Source organism: Myotis davidii, unplaced genomic scaffold (genome assembly GCF_000327345.1).
Source record: "Myotis davidii unplaced genomic scaffold, ASM32734v1 scaffold59, whole genome shotgun sequence".
NCBI classification, from domain to species: domain Eukaryota; kingdom Metazoa; phylum Chordata; class Mammalia; order Chiroptera; family Vespertilionidae; genus Myotis; species Myotis davidii.
Window position 1 is genome coordinate 2,833,274 of NW_006293001.1, and position 21,049 is coordinate 2,854,322.

The 21,049-nt window shown below is 40.5% G+C and overlaps 1 protein-coding gene across 1 annotated transcript in view; it reads right to left on the reverse strand.

Moving 5' to 3' along the window:
* Positions 1–1,614: 1,614 nt before the first annotated feature.
* Positions 1,615–21,049, reverse strand: part of DPP4 (dipeptidyl peptidase 4) — a 90,072-nt gene continuing 70,637 nt past the window's right edge. The window contains exons 21-26 of the mRNA XM_006766490.2: positions 18,113–18,167; positions 17,429–17,528; positions 14,343–14,407; positions 4,724–4,796; positions 4,387–4,460; positions 1,615–2,722 (exon numbers count right to left, since the gene is read on the reverse strand). Coding sequence (XP_006766553.1) covers positions 2,621–2,722; positions 4,387–4,460; positions 4,724–4,796; positions 14,343–14,407; positions 17,429–17,528; positions 18,113–18,167 — 469 coding nt within the window. The 3' untranslated portion in view covers positions 1,615–2,620. The remainder of the gene's footprint in view (positions 2,723–4,386; positions 4,461–4,723; positions 4,797–14,342; positions 14,408–17,428; positions 17,529–18,112; positions 18,168–21,049) is intronic.

The following is a 21,049-nucleotide window of genomic DNA, read 5'->3' on the forward strand; positions in this document are numbered from 1 at the left end:
GGACTTGCCCTCAGACTAAGTTTCTCTCTAATTTATTTGTCAATGTCTTTAACTTCCTTTTCCAAAACGCTAAAACTCTTATTGGAGAGTAAAACTTCTCTTGGGGGCGGGGGAGGGGGGGTGGCGGGGACGTCAAATGAAATCTGACTTTAACTTCAGTCACATTATTGCCATTTGCAACTTTAATTATGCAAAAAAAATATGCTGAGATTGTTTATTACCTCTGGGTTCCAGAAGAAACGGTTTTGATATTGTACAATAATATCAAGTCAGTCATTGTACAATATCTGATATTACACAATGGTCTTACTATTATTTACCTGATATTGTACAACATCTGCTATTGTACAATGGTCTTATTAATATCTGATATTGTGCCATGTATGGTTTCAATTAAGATAAAAGGAGGATTTCCATTTCATTTGCTTTTATGACTATTAATTCAGTCCAGGATGTGAACATATGCTCTATGACTACTGTTCTGGATATAGAGCTCTGCAAAGATCAGTCCAGCTACTCACTCTGATTAACTCTATCAAGCAATAAAATTATAACAAGAACCCTACAGGCTTGGATGTCAGTTTATAATTCCAATGGATGAGTGAGATTTGAGACTTAAAGTGAAGGTACTCAATGGCATGCTCTGAAAAGACAGTTAAAGCTGAATTTCACAATCCTCTGTCCATTCCCATGCATGATTCACCAGTTTAATATTAACAGATTTTTTTCCATTTCTTCCATTTTAAGATATTTATGCTATAGCTCACTGTCTGAAATAACTTTTTCCAACAAATGGTCTGAAGCTAAGTTTAAGTTTCTAAAATCAAATTTTTAAAAAATGAGGCCATTTTGCAAATAACTGAGCAAAAAGTCATGTTTCCTTAGTTATCTAGTCATTACTTTGCTAGGCTAAAGTCAGCCTCTGAAATCTATGCTTTCATTAATATACTGGAAGTTATATGATCCCAAAACCGTCAAAACCTTAAGTGATTAACTTGGCTCTTTTTTATGCTACTGAGCCATCAGAGCTACCAAGATGATATTGTTAATATTACTTGTTCTTATAATATGAGCCTCATCATAGTTACCTGGGATTAAATTATAAATTACATAAGTAACCAAAATTTTTCAGTTGATGTTTTCAAAAGTTTTATTTATATATATATATAGTTATATATATGTATATATATATCAGTTGTTTATATATATAAACAACTGATATATGTATTTCATGAAACTCTTATGAAATGCTTAATTTAACATTTCTATGTATCAATTTTTAAAAAGTGTTTTTTATTGATTTCAGAGAGGGAGAGAGCTAGAAATATCAATGATGAGAGAGAATCATTGATTGGCTGCTTCCTGCATGATTCCTACTGGGAATTAAACCATGACCTCCTGGTTCATAGATCGATGCTCAACCACTGAGCCACGCAGGCCAGGCAAATGTATCTATTTTTTAGCAAGAACTGAACTCCGCATGTTTACAAGGCTGTCTGGAATAAGAAGCAAAATAAACAAGAGGCTTTCTGGATAAATGTGTCCATATGCCAAAGTGACTTATGTCTGATTCAAGACACCAAACTCATTACCTCTAAAAAACAAAAAACAAAACAAAAAATGAAGGCGCATTTATTAAATGACCAGGAGAAATTCTACAGTATGTAGAACAGGAATAATAATACATAATTTTATAGTTTATTTTTAAAAAAACAAATCCAAGGAAGTAAAAATATTCTTTTAATTAAATGCTCAAAGAAATAAGAAAAATTGGTGCAAGGACGCCTTCAAGTTAGGATTTATGATACAAATATTTTCATCTTTTAATAGGGCAAGCTGGTGTTCACATCTCAGTTCCAAGCTGCCTCTTTTAGGAGGAAATATCAGTATTTTTTAAAGCACATTTACAATGCTTTGCCATCACCCCTGCTGTGTTTTTGTAGCACCTATAGCCATAACTGGCACCTGGGGGCCTTGCATTGTTGGCAGTTTCCCTCTCATTTCTTTGGAGTCTGTTCACCTGCTGTGGTTTTACTTAGAAGTCAGTGCTTTGCATAGATGATTTCCTGAGGCAGTTTAAACAGTCTTTCTCAGAAAATTGTGCCCTTCTGCCCATGAACAGCTCTTCTCTGAGAGGCGCTGACAGTAGCCTGGTTGGGTCAGCGTGCTTGGACTTGGGTTCCCAGCCATGCCGGGCTAGCTCTCTCCCTGTCCTCTCTTCCCCCTGTTTCTGTGACATCACTGCCCACATCTTGCCGTCCCTTTAAAGAAGAGAACAAGGTTTGGACTAGTCCAGTTAGAAAAAAATAAAATGCTTCCCAGGAAACCTATGCAAAGCTCCCATAAAAGCAATTCATAGTTGTTTCAGCAACCGATGTGAAAATGATTTTAAATAATAAACAAAACCAGACTGAATACTTCAAATTTCTGTAAGGCCATGATCTGTTGCAAGGACATAAGTCTCCACTGAGTGTTCTATCTATGAAATTTGGGAACAAAGTTAACCTTAAATTTTCTTGATTTGAGAATCATTTTTAAAGATCATCTTGACAGTGCAGTTTTAAGATAATAAAAACAAAATGGCTTTAATAAACTTTAAATGGTATGCTGTTTTGAGGTGCTAAGGTAAAGAGAAGCATTGCTTTATGAAGTGGGTCATGTGGGTATATATATGTTGGTGTGCTGTGCTGGTAGCGATTCCATGGTCTTCGTCAGTATACCACTAGAGAGAGAAAGAAAAAGGTCAGAATTAGAAAGTCAGTTGTCTTTTCTTCCGCAATCAATTCAAATGAGCTGTCATGAGCATACACAGAATAAAACAGGGTGTTTTAATTCCCAAATCGGTGTGTGAACTGAAACGTCATCACGAGGGTGCCTAATTCACCTCCCCCTTCCCCAAGCTTTCCCAGGGCAAATTGTTCTGTCCCACAGAAGGTGCAGAGAGAACTCACTGTGAATTGAGCTTTAAGGATGTGTATATTCTAATAAAAATACCCGAATCCATTTCTAATTTGAGTCAAAGGACACTTAGAACCATATCAAGCACAGGATGGAATGTTTATCCCATTATGCTCACTAGTTTTAATTAAGTGTTAGCAAGTGTCAAATTTCTCCTACACTGCAGTAAGATAAACTGTATTAAAAATAAATGAGTTTTTTTAAAGGTAATTTTCCCTAATATACGTCAGGAAGAAACTAGAAAAATCTACTTTGGTATTCCATAAGTGAAGTCAAAAGTCAAATGTGTTATTTGGAAACACTTCGATTTTGCACTAGAGATTTTATCTATATGTCTGACATTTATGTAGAATGAGTTGACCTGAAGCAAAAATTTATCAACTCATGCTGCATTAAGCAACTGAGATATCATTGCCAGGCAAACATATATTATGGAGACATAAATTAACTTTTAAAAATTGCTTAATTAAAGCATGTCTTTTCTTTGAATATGAAAAAATAAACCCCAACCTCTTATAAGAATCTGACCCAAAAGATATTTACCACATGTTTTGAGTATAAATGACTATCTCACCCCTATACAATGGGCACCATTTGACCTGAGCATACAGCAAAGAGTGTGTGTTACAAGAAAGTGAGGAAAAGCAGGCTTTTCCAGCTAATACAGACAACACACATATGAATGTGTATTTACATAGATACTAGAGGCCCAATGCATGAAATTCGTGCAAGGGGTTCAGCCCTCACAGCCACAACTTCATCCGGAAGGTCGCCTGGAAGGTCATTGGCTGTCTGGTCTAATTAGCATATTATGCTTTTATTATTATAGATTTTTTTCTTAATCAGAAAAGGTCAGGTGCAGAAAATGAATTTCACTTAATACCTAGAAACCTCCTATATAGGCAACAACTGCTCTAGCCATTTCTGACTTTATAAAACAATCCTAATTGTTTATTGCCTGTGGTTGTTCAACAAAAGACAACATGCCAATTGCAAAACCTGAAGTGTGTGGATTATTAATATTCCACTCTTAGAGAAGCTAGTAATACACAAGGCAGAGATGTAGTTTCCTATTTGAATTGAGCTATTATCATGCTGGTTTCACTTCAGAATTACTCTGCCACACATTTCCTGAGGAAGTGATTGTTTCTGAATCAAAATAGGGAGAGACTGAACAATCACACCAGTAGGAAAGCAGTGTCTGACAAGCACAGGGAATGTTGTGCTTCTCAACTCCCAACTCCCTAATATCATTGAACATTACTCTGTCGCGGTTCAAGGATATCACTTCTCCCACCTCTCATTGGAACCACAACCCTTCTAATTCCGTTCCTGTCTCCTGAGACCTCTGTGAGGCACAGAATCCCAAAGTGGAGAAACCAGACCCCATCAGCAAGCTCCCTCCCCTTGCACAAAGTTTTGCTATACCATCGCCTGGAAGTCCACGCCAGCATCCACTAAGGCTCTGGTGATCTGAGCTGACTGCTGAAAATGAACGTTATCTGCGGGCAGAGAAAGGAAACATAGTCACTCACAGCAGCTCCAGTTTTCTGATCTGGAAGGGTGGGAAAGGCATAAGAAGAAAGGGACTGTTTAAAGTTCCAGGACTCAGCATCCCATTTAGCCCAAGACAAGTGAGTTGTGGAAAGCAACACTGTTTTATTGAAGTAGATGTAACAGTCTTGCCCCTCATGCTTTTGTTTTGTCAGTAGTGAAATTGCAAACCTGTCTGTGATACTAAAAAGTCTAATTAACTGAAACTCACCATCTGCGGTTCCATGAATAAGGAGGTACTCGACGAGTTTAAAATTTTCAGCTCTGCTCATGACTGTTGAATTCTGGAATTGGGGGAAAAAAGAATGTCATTATTCAAAAAAAGATCTGCCATAAACTGATTTTTCAGTTCAGTTTACAAAATAAAATGTTTTCAGCTGGGGCCCCCTTTGATACAAAATATAGCAAACCGATATTCAAGCAAATGCTGTCTCCATGCATGGCAGAATGCATAGCATGCCCTGAGCCTGGGAGACAGGACTGGAGAGGGAGATGCCACATCTTCCTTGCCCGTGTAGGAAGAGGGTACCTGCCACTCAGGCTGCATGCAAAGCCCCTTGAGCTCCAGACACCATATTGGCTGTGTCCTATGCATTAGCACAGGGCAGAGTCTCATATCAGCAATGTATGTTCCATGGGCTTGTGCTGTAGTTCAGCCAAAAAGTATATTGCTATGGCAACCATGTGTCACATGGTGCCATACATGCTACGTTTCAGAGAGCCTGTACATAGCATTTGCAACTAAACATACTCTGCAATATGTCACATGAACTTTGGTCCACATTGCTAGGCTCTGAATGAGAAGCAGGTATACCTCTTTTGGAGCAGATGTTTAAAACCTAGGCAAATGTAACATATGGGAGGGAAAACGGGTGAAAAAGATCAAGAGCGGCCTTAGGGAATCAGTAGGTTCTTTGCTTCATTCTGTATTGGGGAAAACGCTGCTGTTGGATCAAGTTGTTCCCAAATCAGCCAGGGAAGTAGGACCCAAAATTGGGAGGTCAGTTTTTTGTAGACTGGTTTATGGCCTCAAGTAGGACTTTCAGAATGAGGGTAGAGTCTTGGGTGAAAAAGCCTTTGAAAGCACGGAACTGGTTGTTCTGATCTTAATTCCTGGATGTTTACAAAGTTGGGATGAAGGTAAAAATGGCACATAAACATTTTAGTGCCTTTGGGAGGGGATGAGCTGGAGGCGTCTGCTTCTGTTGTCTTGTTATGGGTTGGGAGGGTTTAAACCAGCCAGCTAGTCCCACCCCATCCTGGTGAATCAAACTCAACTTTGTAAGGGCCAAGGTTTGTATTTTACAGATATCTTTGTAGCTACCACCAGCAGCAGCCTAATATTTTTTTTTATGGGAACCCTGATTGTCTGGCTGGAAGCTGGATGGGGCTAAGGGCAGAGCGCTTGTGTCTAGTCCGGGTTCAATGTCAGTGAGCTGTGCACTGGAGACAGGCTGGGCTCTGAGCCTGGTTTTCCATAAAATGGGAATGAGAACAACTCCTCTTCCTCCCTTACAGAAATAGGGACCTAGAGACATGGCTTTCTCCACGCCACACCCCCTTTTTAGGTTAAATTGCTGATGCTGATGTGAGAATGCTGTGACACAGGGAAGACATTCTGTCCACAACTTTCAGGACAGAGTTAACCAACATGTTTCAGTGGCCTGAGGCTCCCAAGGGCATGTTGCCCAAAAAGGCTGAGAGCAGATGCCCACCCACTCCAGAGCATGCTGGTTCCCACTTGTCCTGATCGTAGTACATTTCGGACCCATGTTGAGAGGTTTCCCGTGAACTTTAGGAATAAACACCTAGGACTCATTAAAGATCACACTTTCATTTTACTTCATTTTTAAAGAAGGGTTTTATCTGGTGAGTGTCCCAGATAAATTTATCCACGTATATGAATCCATCAATCCCAACATTACCCCATTTATTCTTCCATGTGTTCATTCATTTTTTTCATCCAATCAGTCAATACTTATTTGTGATATATCCCACTAAACAATAAGATCCATGAGAAAAAGGATCTGTCTATATTGTTCATCACCATATGCTTAGCATCTAGTACAGTGCTAAGTAGTAATCAAAGGAATAGCTGAGGGACATTTAAGTACCTATATTGTACTATTCACTATAAGTGGTCCTACTTTTGCAGAGGCAAGTGGGAGCCGCTGGGGTAGGTGAATCCTGAGATATGTTTTGCCGACTTTTAACCCGTGCCCCATGCCGTTAGTAATAGTAGCTAACATTTATTGAGTGCTCACTCTGTCAGTCGCTGTGCTAAGCACCACGACAGATTTATAAAAGCACTGCTCTCATTCCCGTGAGATCCTGCTTCCCACGTGGAGACAGCGAGATACAGAAGTGAGTAATTTCCACCTGGTTCCATCTGTGGGAAGCCACAGAGCTGGACACGAAGTCTGGCGGCAAAACCCTTCCCACCTCCGATGCTCGTGATCTGGTCTGCCAGCAACGGAGCAGCGGGGAATAAGCTGCTAATTAGCCGTCTTGGAGGTTAGCACACAGATACAACCGGGCCCTTTGGCTCCTGGGTCCCCAGGCTTCCTGAGCCTGAGCTAATTGGCAGAGATCTTGGTCTGCACAGCCCTGCGAGATTTGTGAGGCACGTTTTCTGACGGTGGGTGCCCGTGGGGCAGAGGAAAAGGGTCAAATTCAACCTCCCTACAGGACAGTGTAGGAGTCTCAGCTGGAGACAGAGAGCTGGGGCCTGAACGCTGACAGTGAACATGAAGAACCTGAGCCCAGGCCCTTTCGAGTCCTTCTGGGTGATCCTCTCTGCTGGCTCGCTCCCCAGCCTGCGCAGACTGCACTGCGGTGTCCTCCCCTTGCTCCTGCCACGTTAAATCTAGCTCCCTGCTCACAGAAGACAGTCAACGTTAGCAACTAGGTCTGACCCAAATATGCATCTGTGTCGGCTCACCTCACCTCCCAAAGCCTCACAGTGCTTTCCTGCTTGGCAGCGCGAACAGCAAAAGCTGCTCCTACAACCTCCCTGAGCCATACAACTGAGAAATGCCACCGAAACATAGAGTCATGCTTAGGAGACATATAAATACGCAGGACAGTTAGCAAGGAATGTGATAACTACTGGAGTTTGGACCAAAACAGTTTCTGGCTGCCTTTTTTTTCTTTCTTTCTTTTTTTTTTCTTAAATGGAGTGAATACAGGCTGAAAGAAGACAATTTTTATAAACAAGTAAAACCCCGAGCCTAAGATAAATGTTGTGATGTACACACTGTAGCTGTGATGAACTAGACATGGTGAGAAATGCAACATACTGAGAAAAAGACGAAAACTGTGATAAAAGTGTCATGATGCAAATTGTTTTACATTAACAATATTACACTACAAAGAAAGAAAGACAAATACTTTAATGCAGCAAGGGGAAAAAATCACACAAAAGCTTCCCCTGCAACTGCACGATCAGAGCGCGGCTGCCAAAGCACGCTTCCCCTGTGCAGGGGCGAAGCCTCCTCTCCCTGCGAGGGAGACAGGCCGCCAGCGGCACGCTCCCACTCCAGGCTCTCGGGCTGCTGAGAACATTTTTTCTCCCCAAAACATGCAGCCGTGTCCCCTAGCCTCACTCCCTACCAGACTGCGCACCCTGGTTTCTCCTCAAGAGAGACACACGGTAGAGCCCTTTGACTGTGAACGTCAACACCCAAAGCCGGGAAAGAAATGAGTTCGTTTCAGGTCTGATTAGCAATTAGAAACAACTGCATTGTGCTATTTTCATCCACCCCATTTGGATAATCCCCGTTTGCCTGTTGATGGGAACGGAAATAAAAAAATAAAAAAAAAAAAGGAAATGGATGACTAAGTTAGAAGCCGAACAGTCTATCACCAACTACTAAAAAGGAAGCTAAGAGTGATAAATGGGCAAGGATGCAATGGTGGTGCAGTTGGCACCCTCCTGAGGCTAGAAACTTCCGGAAAGCCCCGCTGCCAGCGACAGTCTGGCAAAGCAAAGTGGGAAGGATTGGTCCAGGGGCAGTGCCGATTCCACAGCATCTCTGCAAGGAGCTTTTCCTTCAAGCCCTAAGGAGAACCATCTGTAGCTGCTCCTTGGATCATGCTGGTTCCTCAGTTACCTTCCAACAAATAAATCTTTGTATTTTTGAAATAAAAAGGAGAACTGATGAGAGTGGGGAAGTACTGTGAGAAACAGAAGGTCTCACAATTTTTAAGCTCCCCCCTGTGCCATCCAGGAGCCATAAGGACGATTGGCTTCCTGAGGACAAAGGTGGCAGCTGCCATGTTTACAAAGCTTACTTCATGGCACAGGCACAGGGATCTCACTGAATCCTTGCAATAGCCCTGGGGTGGATCTGATTATCCCCATTATCCAGATGAGAAAGCTGAGGTTCAGAGAGCTGATGTAGCCTCCCAAACCTCATCCTGCTCGTAAGAGCTAGATTTTTGAGTACAGGGCTAATTCCAAAGCCCATTCCCTTCACATCAACTTATTCTCTTTCCAGAACCTTGTAGAAAAAGTAAACAGCCACCGGTCTCATGGACAGCCCAGTACTTCAGTGACACACTAGCTTGGGTGTACTGACTTCTTAAAGCATTCTCCCCCTTGAAACAAAGCCTTATAAAATAATATTAAATGGTGCTATTTGGGGAAGCGCCATCAATGCCACAGAAAACAGAGGCTACTGAAAATATTTAAGAAAAAATCAATTCAACCCACGATATCAGATGTTTTACTTGTTTACATCTCTCACACAACTGTCCCCATGAGATGCCAAGGAAAGAGCACCCATCAACCCGACTGGGGGCTCTACCTCAGGCCTCAGCAAGCAACACTGGCTCCTTTAAAGATCACACAGCAGTCAACATTTTATCAGCACTCAACAAACAAGTTAAGGTTTGGCTTAAATCTGAAGGTCTCTCTCCCTTTGGCATATTCTGGGATAATAGAACAAATGTCAAATCAGTACAAGATGGCATATTTACAAAATTGCACCCTGTTTTGCATAACCTAACGATGCAGCAGTTCTTAAGGATTGAACATTTCAAATCTGCTAGCAGAAGACTGCCAAATCTATGACTGTTTCGCACACTTGCCAAAAGCCTATCAAATTTTGAGCAAAATGCAAAATAAATCTCCTCTACAAGTTAAATCAGTCCCTTCTGTGTGTTCCAGGCTGCCCTCTCTCCTGGCAACCAGTCTCAGGACTTGGGGCTCATTCCCCTTGCCCTTGATCTTATACTCTTCTCGTATGTATTCATAAGTCCATTCCCTCCCCAGTCTTCTGTCCTGCCTGAGTGGTCCCCATTTGACCTGCTCTTCCCACAGTCCTTCTTTGGTGATATTCCTCGGTTCATGGGACCTGCTTCCCAACCCCGAGAACACCAGCTCTGTCTGCTATTCCTGTGTCCCCTGTGCCTCACTGCCTCGTCCCTGTGTGCGGCCCGGGGAGAACACCTATGCTCCTCCTCTCCATCTTCCTCAGTCTTCCTAGACTGGCCCCAGATAACTGCCCTCCCCCTTTTCTTCAGTATCTGTATGTTATATAACATTTTGTGCCTCGGTTTCTGTGTCCGTAAAATCGAGATGAATTTAGAGCACTTATCTCAGAGAAGTCAAAGAAAAATTGAACCTAACAATTCATGTAAAGAGCTTAGAATAATGTTTGGTCATAAACGTAAGCACTTAATAAATGAATGAAAAAAAAGAAACAGATGAAACTGGATCCCCCCTGGTTGAGAAGAGGGGTGGGAAGGTGACACCCTAACTTCTTAGCCACTTCCCTTCCCTTCCCTACATCCTTGGAAGGTACAGAATTCTTGGGACGCCAGTCACAATTTGGGAACCACTAGTGTTTTTCATTCAGATGAGGCGCTTTGTCTAATTTAAGTTCATGCTCCCTACCTACTCTCTTTTATTTATCTCCCAAAGTTTTGTGGGCATGTTTTGTTTCACCAAGACACCTGAACAGTTAAAACAGCAGCCACCTTAAATAGTAAACGAAAGTCTACCACATGTTAGTATTTTTTTTATCGATTTAACTAAAATACCTATGGTTAACCATATAAGAGACTATTCGGCAAGGTGAGTCAGGAACCCACTCCTCAAAGTGTGGTCCCAGTTGTTCATTGCTTATTATTGCTATTGGGGGTGAGGGTTCTCTCATTGGCTCTCTGATGCCTGTGCTCAAGTCCGTCTGTGGACTGAAACTCACTGCAGAAAAAATGTGTACAGGCCAACACTGCCTATTAGCTGTGTGTGTCACCCCTACATTTTGGCTGCTGACTTAGAGCTTCTGGGACCATCTCATTGGGGTCTTAAGGAGATGAACATGTTCCTTCTTCTTTGAGTTCCTGGTATCCTTTAAAAGTGCTTGTGCACCACAAGAGTCTGATGGAGTCCCTGTCTTTGTCGCTGCAATGGGTTCAAGCCTTAGTTCCTGGGTCCCCTCATTTCAACAACAGTTTTGTGAGACGAGGAAAGGATGCTCTCTCAGGATGCGGCCTCGGAGGTCCTCGCCTTAGGGGATGCATCATAGACTAGCTTTCACCAGTGCGCAAGCTAAACAATTGTTCATGGCATCCCTGGCTGTGCCACTGGAATTTGTATGTTCCCCCAAGTCCCTTCCCCAGATGGTAGCTAGAACCTTTGTTTCACAAATGTGCCTCTCTTGGCGATCTGGGTTTCTCTAAGTTCTTCCAACTATGGGTCATCAATGACCTAATCATGAATCCCAGTGGAGTTTTATTAAAATTTGTATTCTCTTCCAAAGGCTCTAGTGCTGGCCACTGCACAGATGATTTACTAGCTGAAAACACGGACGAAGATCAGAGTCTTGCTTCTCACAGACACTCTGGGCCCTTCTATCCTGGGTGTGCCAACGGGAGTCATTGGCCAGAGTAAATGGGAATCATTTTCAAAAAGCTGTCCTTCTGACCCAGGAGATGAACAGGGCAGTGACAGCCTCCAAGAAATTACCTTCTTTGTCTTTATAAAGAGGGCGGGAGGGTAAATGGGGAGAGAGAGAGAATACATACGAACCACCTGGGAAAGAAAAGGAAAGGAGATGAGGTCCAGAGGGGCAGCTGGGGCCTTGGAGGAAAATAGAATCTTTGAATATATTCTTGCCAGAGACAAAAGCACAGGCTCATTTAAAAAACAAAGGAGGGCAGCTTTATTCTAAAGCCTGCTGTGCACCAAAAATAGGCACATTAGATTCAGCTCCCCACACTCAGAGCAAGCAGCGAACCAGGGTGGGAAGAATTCTGTGAATACATTCACCTCACTTTCTCCGGCCCACCTTAACTATTGCCGCCCAGATAATTCCTCCGAGTAACACATTGGGAACCTTTAGCTCCCTGGTACTGGCAGTTTTAATGTGTCCGTTGCCAGCAGTGAATTCTGTGCCAAGAAAACCCGACTCCTGGCGGTGGAAGGATTAAACAGTCCTCGGGTGCCATCTGTGCAGTGAATCGAAGGAGTGACTCTGTGCACCCAGTGTGCGTGTGTTGCCATTGGCAGTGGGAAGTGACTTCTGTTTACATGACTAGCTCATGCAGCTGAACACCTAAGGGGAGAGATGAAAGCGGCCGTGGCAGTGAGGGGTAGGCTGAGACAGAGGGGGACCATTGTGAGGACGAGGAGCCCATGGGAAGGTCTAAAAAAGATGAAATGGCAGATTAATTATCCCATAAGGGGAGGGCTGGTTAGAGGAAACACCCTGTTGGCAGATGTTCATCTGGGGAAGTAGGCTAGGTGCCATGAGCTTGCTTAGATTCGGGATTTGGACTTGACTGTGTACTCACTTCTAAGTTCAAAGGCTTTTTTCAATATGTAATTTTGAAAGTGAATGTTTGATTCATCACCCACCAGCTTCTAGAGTCAGGGTTAGGATCCTGGGCAGGACACCTTCCATGTTTCAGGAATTTTTAGTCCATTGGGCAATCTGAGAAGGGCCTTGGGCTACTCAGCAAATAGGGTGTACTACAGAAGGGGTGGTTTTCAAATGCAAGCATCCTGGTCAGGTCATTGACAAGAAAATTCCAGCTGTAAAATGAGAGAGGTGGTGGAGACAGATTTTTATAACAAAGTTTCCCTTCAAAGAGTTTTAAAATTAGGGAAAAGTTTCAAGGTTTATACTTCATACTGGGCAATTCAACAAATACAAGGTTGAGTAAAGCCTTAAATAGCTAAGAATACTGCGGAGCGGAAATGGGAGTACAATCCAACCATGAGTCCAAGACAGTGAAGTGGGGGCTCAACGAGATCTGAGGAAGACGTCATGGCATTCCAAAGGGGATGCTACTCTTATGGGAGAGCAGTACAAGTTTCCCAATAGATGGAGATGGAAAGGAAATGACATTCCACGCAGAGGGAGAAGAGGACAAAGGCCCCCAAATATTCAGAGAACAGTGAATCGTCCAGGTAAAACGGGCCATTAAAGTGTTGTGGGTAGGGGTTAATCTCATAACTTTGTGGGGTATAGGGTAGAAGATACAAAGACAGCTAAGGGGAGATCAACTGGCCTATTTTTTTACAAGAGAAGATAGTCATGTGATGGCAACGATATGGTTATGAAGAAGGGAATGGGTGTCTGAAGCAGCTTATTGGATGTGGAAGAAGAAAGAGTGGAAAGAATGGAGTCCAAAGTATCATGTGGAACAGTTAGCCTGATTTGAGCATCTCACTTTATAGGTTGAAACACACACCCACACACACACACACACACCCCTCCCTACCTCTCCTCCGCCAGCCTTGTTAAATAATGCTGAAAATAAGAGGTAGGACGACACTGTCTATGCTTGTGTTGCCAAACTAGAAATTTTGAGTTTTATTGTGTTTTGATCAAATGGCATTAGAATCCATAGTAAAAACATTTAATTAAAATGTGCAAATAATGCTCAGAGAAATGTATCAATATGAAACCCATATCTTGAGAGTTGTGGCACAAATTGTTCTCTTAAATTATTCTTGGGTTTTTTTCCCCCTTCTTTCTTTCTTTTTAATTAACTGTCCTGGGAAGAGTTTTGAATTTCCTTTGGAGAATGTAAATATCAGATGATTTGCCTTGTCATCTGGAGTTTCAGGGTTTTTGACTAACTTGACAGAATCAGGAACATTTTAGATGAGCCACAGTGCTCGAAAGGTCCCCCCGTCCTTAGACTAACACTTCCGTCTACCTCAGTGTGGCTCTGGCTTCGTGGCAACATCCACACTAGCACATGGGGCTGCCACTATCACTGACAGGCCCATATTTCAAGTGCTGTAGCCCATCAGAAGAGCAACCTGCCCACGGGGTGTCCTGTCAGGCAACAGCCTGTTGGATGCTATTGAGCAATTAAGGTTCAAGGGCTTTTCGGGGTATGGCTCACTGTATTACTCCTCACCTACGTTAGTCAAATCTTGTGTGAAAAAAAACTACATGCTTAGTTATGAATAAGAAAATTATAAGCTTGTTCATACATCTTAATTATGATAATACCATAAAAAATTTAATATATAGCTAAAGGTTTAGAGTCTTCTGGCTGTAAAAAAAAAATATGCTGAATTTGACATGTTTTCTAAACTGAAATTTTTATAATTAAAGTAATTATCTGGTGTTGCTTTGTATTTCCAAATGAATGCATATTGTGACCTATATAGCATACGATAAAGATTGTAATTATGCAGAATATAGTAGGGGAAGCTACTGGAGTATCTTTAAACCACCTGTGTTATTTCTTTCAACAAGAATTTTGTTGGAAATAAAAATATATATTTTATAAAATACAATTTAACATGTTCTTAAACCACTTCTAAATAGGTTATGAAATGGACCCGGTTCCTCATCTCTTACCTTGTAATGGTCAAGGTTGTCTTCTGGAGTAGGGAGACCCATGTACCGTTCTGTGTACACTGAGTCTATGGTGGAGAAAAGAAAACAAGTTAATTCATACAACAAAAACTTTTCTTCCTTTTATTGGGTTACTGTATGTGCTTCGGTATGTCTTAACTTTGCATAGGTCTGTAGTGTTATCCTCAGAAATATCTCCTCCAGATCATTTTTATTTGGCTTGTGAATTCAGCCAGACACCTGCTCAGACTCCTGCTTTCCACACTCTTGCCTAGCCTATCCCCAATTAGCCCTCATGGTGAGTGCAGAGAGAGATCAAACTAGATGATCAGAAACCCAATCAATAACCCACTTTCAGGAAAAGCAAAGCTGAAGTGCTAAGAGGTCAGAAATCTATACATTAACATCTGATCTCAAGTAATCTTAATTAGGAAGTCACTTAATGCCTCAGTTGTCTTGAATGTTTTGGTCCTGACACAGTGTATGCCCTAATTTATAATATGCTATTATTACCTTTTGGAAATCTCTAATAGTGTCCAATTACTGGTTGCTTAGTTAAATCATAATTTTGGCAGGTTGAAATTCACTGTAATACAATAATTCAGTTATCATTTATATTTGCTGTATAACCCCATATTGGCTCAGCTACTCCATCATAATGCAAGTTAAACATTCGTTTTCTTTCATTTTGTGCAGAGGCCTCAATTTTGATGTAGTGGTTGGGTATTGTGAAACAGATTACATTAATATCTGTCTGCTGAAATGACATAAACTTTTTAACCTACCTATATATGGCAAAAAATATATGCATTACTGGTTTGGTTATTTTGGGTTATTAAACATATTTTGCTCTATTAAAAAAAATAATCATATATAATATCTATCCTATATGATATGTGTATTATATCTTGCATATATGATTTTTATATCATATCAATTATATCATATTATATACATTATATGCATTATTATATATGTATATGTCCTAAAATATCAGTGAGTTATTTCCAATATAACTTTAAAAATCTGAAAGAATTGTTTTGAAAGATGCTCCCTTAAATGACCAGATTATAGAAAATAAAAGTATAAGAATAATACATTGCCATTGTGCTGTATAGGTATGGCTTGAATTTCACTGTAATTGTACAGGTATTTTAATACTGATCTCATTAATTCTTTAAATTAATATATCACCTAAACCACAAGCTCAAGCAACATTCTTGCCCTTTTTGTAGATTAAAAAAAAGACATTGATAAGGAGTGTTAATTGCTCCGCATGTCTTCTTTTGCCATGCCATTTCTATGGAAGTCTTAAATATTTTCCTCCAAACATGGTAAGAGTAATATTTTGCCATTTTGGTTACAGTGAATACAGACTATATGTATTTTTACATGTCCAGAGGACAATAAGATAGAAAATATAATATTTTAGAGGATACTTTATGAGATCTTAATAAAATACTCATATGCCTTTAAAAATATTTAAATATGAATAACATAGTAATTTGATAGGGGAAAAATGTCCTTTTAGGGCAAAATAAGTTTTTCCTCAAACAGCCACAGACTTCAATTCTTCTTGTCCTAGAACATAATAACCCTTTCTTATCAAACTTGCAAGTGTAAGATGTGACATTTTAAAAATAAAATTTAAAAAATGCATAATGCACCCTGGCTGATGTTGCTCAGTGATTAGAGCATGTGCTCCCGTGCACTGAAGGGTCATGGGTTCCATTCCAAGTCAAGGGCAGTGCCTGAGTTTGATCCCTGCCACCCTCCCCCGGTGGGAGAGGGTAGGGGGCGGTACATGCGGAAGGCAACCAATTGATGTATCTCTCTCACATCAATGTCTCTCTCTTTCTCTCCCTCTCTTCCACTGTCTCTAAAAATCAATGGAAAAAATATCCTCCTCAGATGAGGATTAACAACAAAATAGATAATGCAGTCGTAAACCTTTAGAAATATGCCATGAAATACCATATATGTGTTCCTTTTATCTGATCTGTTATGTAAAATTTTTCAAATTTACATATGTAGAAGAATTTTAGAAAGTTCCGATGTGTTAGGTTGGTCCATAGACATTTATGGAAGATCTCTTCTTATCATGACATGTCTCTAAACTCACAAAGTTTGTTTCTATTATTTTATTGACCACCAGAGGTCTCCAAAAACAAGCCATCCAGTAGAATAATTATTAATATCAAGCAGAAAAGTGTTATATGGAAACAAATCCATGGTGTGAAGATCAAATCCTAACGATATTCTCCAATTTTTTTAAAACAGAAAGATAGCAATATATTTTCTTACATTGGCTTTTCTTGATTTGGAGAGGGTTTAAAAAAGCATTTCCACAAGATCGGTGTTACCATATGTTAGGACATAAAATATTTAATGAGCATATTCATTATCGATGATTCTATGCTTACACTTCAGAAAGTACTTGAGATGGGGTCAGACGAGACACAGCAAAAAATTCATTCCTCACTACCTCTGACTCTTCTTCCCTACTTACTGTTGCCCTGCTCACTCCTTCCCCCTTGGGAATTATAGTCTTACATGTGTATGATGCTTGATAGAATAATATTTTCTTGATGATGAAGATTACTTAAAGACAACGAAAAAACAAACCTCCCAGAAATTCCATTGTCTCTACTCTCCTGTTTCCATCCAAAGCCTTACTTATATTTGATCTTTACCAGAAGAGAGACACATGTTTCTTTTATTCTGCTAATATGTGAAGCTCAACCCTCAATTTAGAATAAAGATAAGGAAGGGCTTATTTATCTGCAGAAATGTAGCATTGGGGATGTCTGGGAATTTGGAAAACAGAATTTGTTTACAAGATTTGTTGGTAAGAGATTTGAGAAACAGAATTTATGGCTAAGTAAATGTGTAGATAACATATATACCATCCAGCCTTTCACAGTAGCAGAATAAGGGAGATTGTTTTATTACAAGTCTCCATGGAGTACGTGTAAGATAAGTCGGTTTATTCACTGTAGAAATACTGCAACCCAAAAAGGAATGGTTTTGTCATTGGAATTTCAAGGTCAACACTCACTGTCTCTTTGTACTTGATAGCAATTACATACCATAGAACTCCCATGCTGACACGGGCGCCACGGCTATTCCACACTTGAACACATGACTTCCTGCTCCCAGGACCATCGAGGTTACGTACCCTCCATATGACTACGGAATGGAAACGGTTATTTTTATGGAGGTAAAGGAATTAAGAACATATGGTAAGCGAGTTGCAGTTTCCACATTTCTCACATCTTTATATATTGTGCCTCTTTAGAGATAGAAAGCATGGTAGAGGAGGCTTAAATTGGCCTTAATTGGACAGTATCTGAAGACACATTTTCAGAGCCCTGTCCCTTTTCTTAGCACGTGTGAGGGGGAAAACACTGAAAAGTTGCTGGATAGTACCATTAAAAAAATTAAAATAAAAACAATAACCACTAAACCTTTACAGACTGTGACTCATGAGAAAAAATCTTCCTCCCTCTCTCATTCCCCTTCTTCCCTCCCTCCTTCCCTCTTTCTTTCCTTCCTCACTTCCCTCCCTCATCATAATAAACAAAGGTGTTTATAAACTTGGCTAGTAGGAACTCATTGCTTAGAGGTCTAAGACATTTTATTCGGACCTTTTAGATTAAAATGATAGACAGGATTTCATCTCCAAATATTTGCATACGAAAGATATAGTCTCCTGCTCTGGGTTATATTCACCAAGAAATGTGTATAGAGTCATCAGCCGAACAACTACTCACCCAGCCCCAAATTGCAATTCGTTTGTCGTCCACAAATCCCATTTTTGAAAATTGTCTAAAATACATGGGAGAAGTCCACAGATTAGTATTATGTTGTATATAGAAAACTAAGATAAATATACAGTGTGAAACCCTGACATTTGTTCTCTATTTCATTCTATGAGAAACTAAGATATATTACTGCCAGCAGTCAAACACCTGAGACCAATGTCTATCATTTTTAACTTAAGAGCCAGATGAACAATGTTCACCTTCGTTGGAGTCCATTAAAATCGCACACGTGTGTGTGTGTGTGTGTGTGTGTGTGTGTGTGTAGGGAGAGGAGGGTATGATTCACAGAAAACAAATCCTGGCAGTTTTTTTCACAGCTTTATATAAAAATTTGCAGCCCAGATGCACTTTTCCTTACATAATTGAATTTAAATCTCTCCAGATGTTTTTCAGTTTGCGAGAGGCTGCCCCTGCTGTGGAGAAATATAGGGGCCTGGAGAACATCTGGGTAGGGCTTAGAAATGTATCTGAGCTCCCTACCTGAGAACTTAAAAACTATTCTCTAAATAAATCCCTTCTAATGATGGGTGTTGATTAGTTAGCTCAGCACTGTTAAATCAGAAAGACTTTTTCCTTGATGAATTAAGAAGTCTTTTTGCCACAAAATAGCGTTCAAGATAGGAAGCCAGGTAAAGAAAAAAGAAAAAAGAAAAATGTTTTATGCTAAAAGGACTCATCTTGGAATTACATAAGAAATAATTTACTTTTTAAAAATCTAGCCTTTGGGACACAATTTTGTAGTTCTGAGGAGTGTGGGAAACCCTTGCTTTGACCTATATGTGACTTGGAGAATCTGTGTTTTCAATTGATAATGTATGTCTTAGGCTACCCTGAGTAAGCAATATTGCTTAAACAATACTAATAAAAATCTAGTGTAGTTTTCAACTCATCATCTTCTTCAGTAAAACTTTAAAACGTAGAATGTATATGTAAAAAAAATGTGCACCAAGTCATGAGTGTAAATGTTGATAAGTCTTTACAAAGTGAGCATATCCTTGAACAAAGATAAAGAGCTTACTATCACCCAGAAGTCTCTGGGTCATTTGGGTTCTATAAAAATTTCACCTAAATTTGTGCCATGGCTTTGACTTTATGGAAATTGGGCTGTGCCTGGCTTCTTCCGTTCAACAGTTGGCTTGTGAGATTCATCTATGTGGTGGTGTATAGTTTTTTTTAGTTGCTGAAAAAGTACTCCATTGTATAAACACACTACATCTCATTACTTTTTAAAACTGCAGTTGTATATTGTGGATATTCAATTCTATAATTTTAGGGCTTGCCTCCATCAGACTTGAGAAGCCCTGGAAACTATCCCCTTTCTCCCAGGGGACCAATGCAAATACATAAAAACTCATTTACAAAAGATTACAGCTTCACTCTTGAAAAAAAATTATCCCCTCTCTAATCTAAGCCTCTCCTTTTTTGATTTTAAGGAAATAGTTCATCATTAGTGTTGGTATAAGAGACTCAGAAATACTCAATAAGTTAACATCTCTTCAGTTGTTCCTGTTCTTAGAGGAATTTTCCTCCACCCATTTAATCACTCACGATTTTTCTGCATTTCCTGGTTTATGACTTCAAAATATTATTTTAAATCACCTACTTATTATGCTTCTGTGGACATTTAAGCACTTGGTTATAGAAAGTGAAAGATTACATTTCCCATTCACCAGTTGAACGCAACTGAATGTGAGACCTGGATTCCAACCCTGACTGACCTAATTTAGGACCCTCCATTTTATTCACCTGAAACATGTAATACCAACATCCACCTCCCAGGTTTGCTATGCAGCTTCAATGACAATGCATGTGAAACTTTTCCCATGTTGCATGCACATTAAGGAGTAACCAACATCTATAATTAAGATCTCTGTTAAGTCAGATCAAGTCTATCTCTACAGTCCCACAACAGGAGAGCACAAGAATGAAATGGGACTCATCCTTCACAAAGCCCTTATAATTGTGAATAATGAGGGTTGTGCCACACTTTTCCCCAAAATTAGATGAGGAGTAATCCTAATCCAGCCGGCTGTAGGAGCCACTCCTAGGACTCCATAGCCATCACCCTCCTCCATTTTAAATGAACACGGAACTCCTCTACTTATCCCTGCCTGTATGGATGGTTTGCTTGCTTCACTAGATGTTTACCCAAGTGCACATTTATCCTTCAATTTGTCCACGTGTTTGATGCATTTTGAGTTTCTGTTCCTCAAAGGGGGTAGCACACGTGTCAATTTCCTTTTTAGAGTCACATACAGACTGGGATTTAGGAAATATCTTTTTTTAAACTTTATATAAATCTATAATTGTTATAGGCAGTTAGACAGACACGAGCAGAGCAAGGATGATGGGCAGAAAGCCCTGGATGCCTAGCAAGGGGCAAAACTGGGAAAAGGTTACTCCCCAGGTAACCTTTCCTCCCCTACCGTATCGCTGGTCATGCGGTTTGGACCCCCGATTTTTCATTTCACTAGTCATGGGGTTTAGACCCCCTCACCTTTTCTTCCCTAAAGATAACATCTAAGCCTCAGTTGTATTTCAGTTCCAGGCCCAGAAAAGCAGCAAAATCAGACAAATGACCCTATGGCTGCTTCAGGACCAACTACACCTTGGCATCTACCAAGCGGTGGAGACCGTGACCCTGAAAGAACAGACCTGGAAAGCTGATGATTATTCTACTGAGCCCTCCCCTGAGACCTCCCCTAAGATTTCCACCTGCCAGGGAGAGATAAATATGCTCAGGCTGAAGGAACCAGCCCATGTCCTCCCCCAGGGGAGCAGGCCCACACCATTCCCTCCCCGCTTCTTCCCACTAAGTGACTCCAGGAGACTTGCAACCAGAGGAGCAGTGGGCAGTGGCAGCTCTTCCTGGGCTAACCCCCTGAA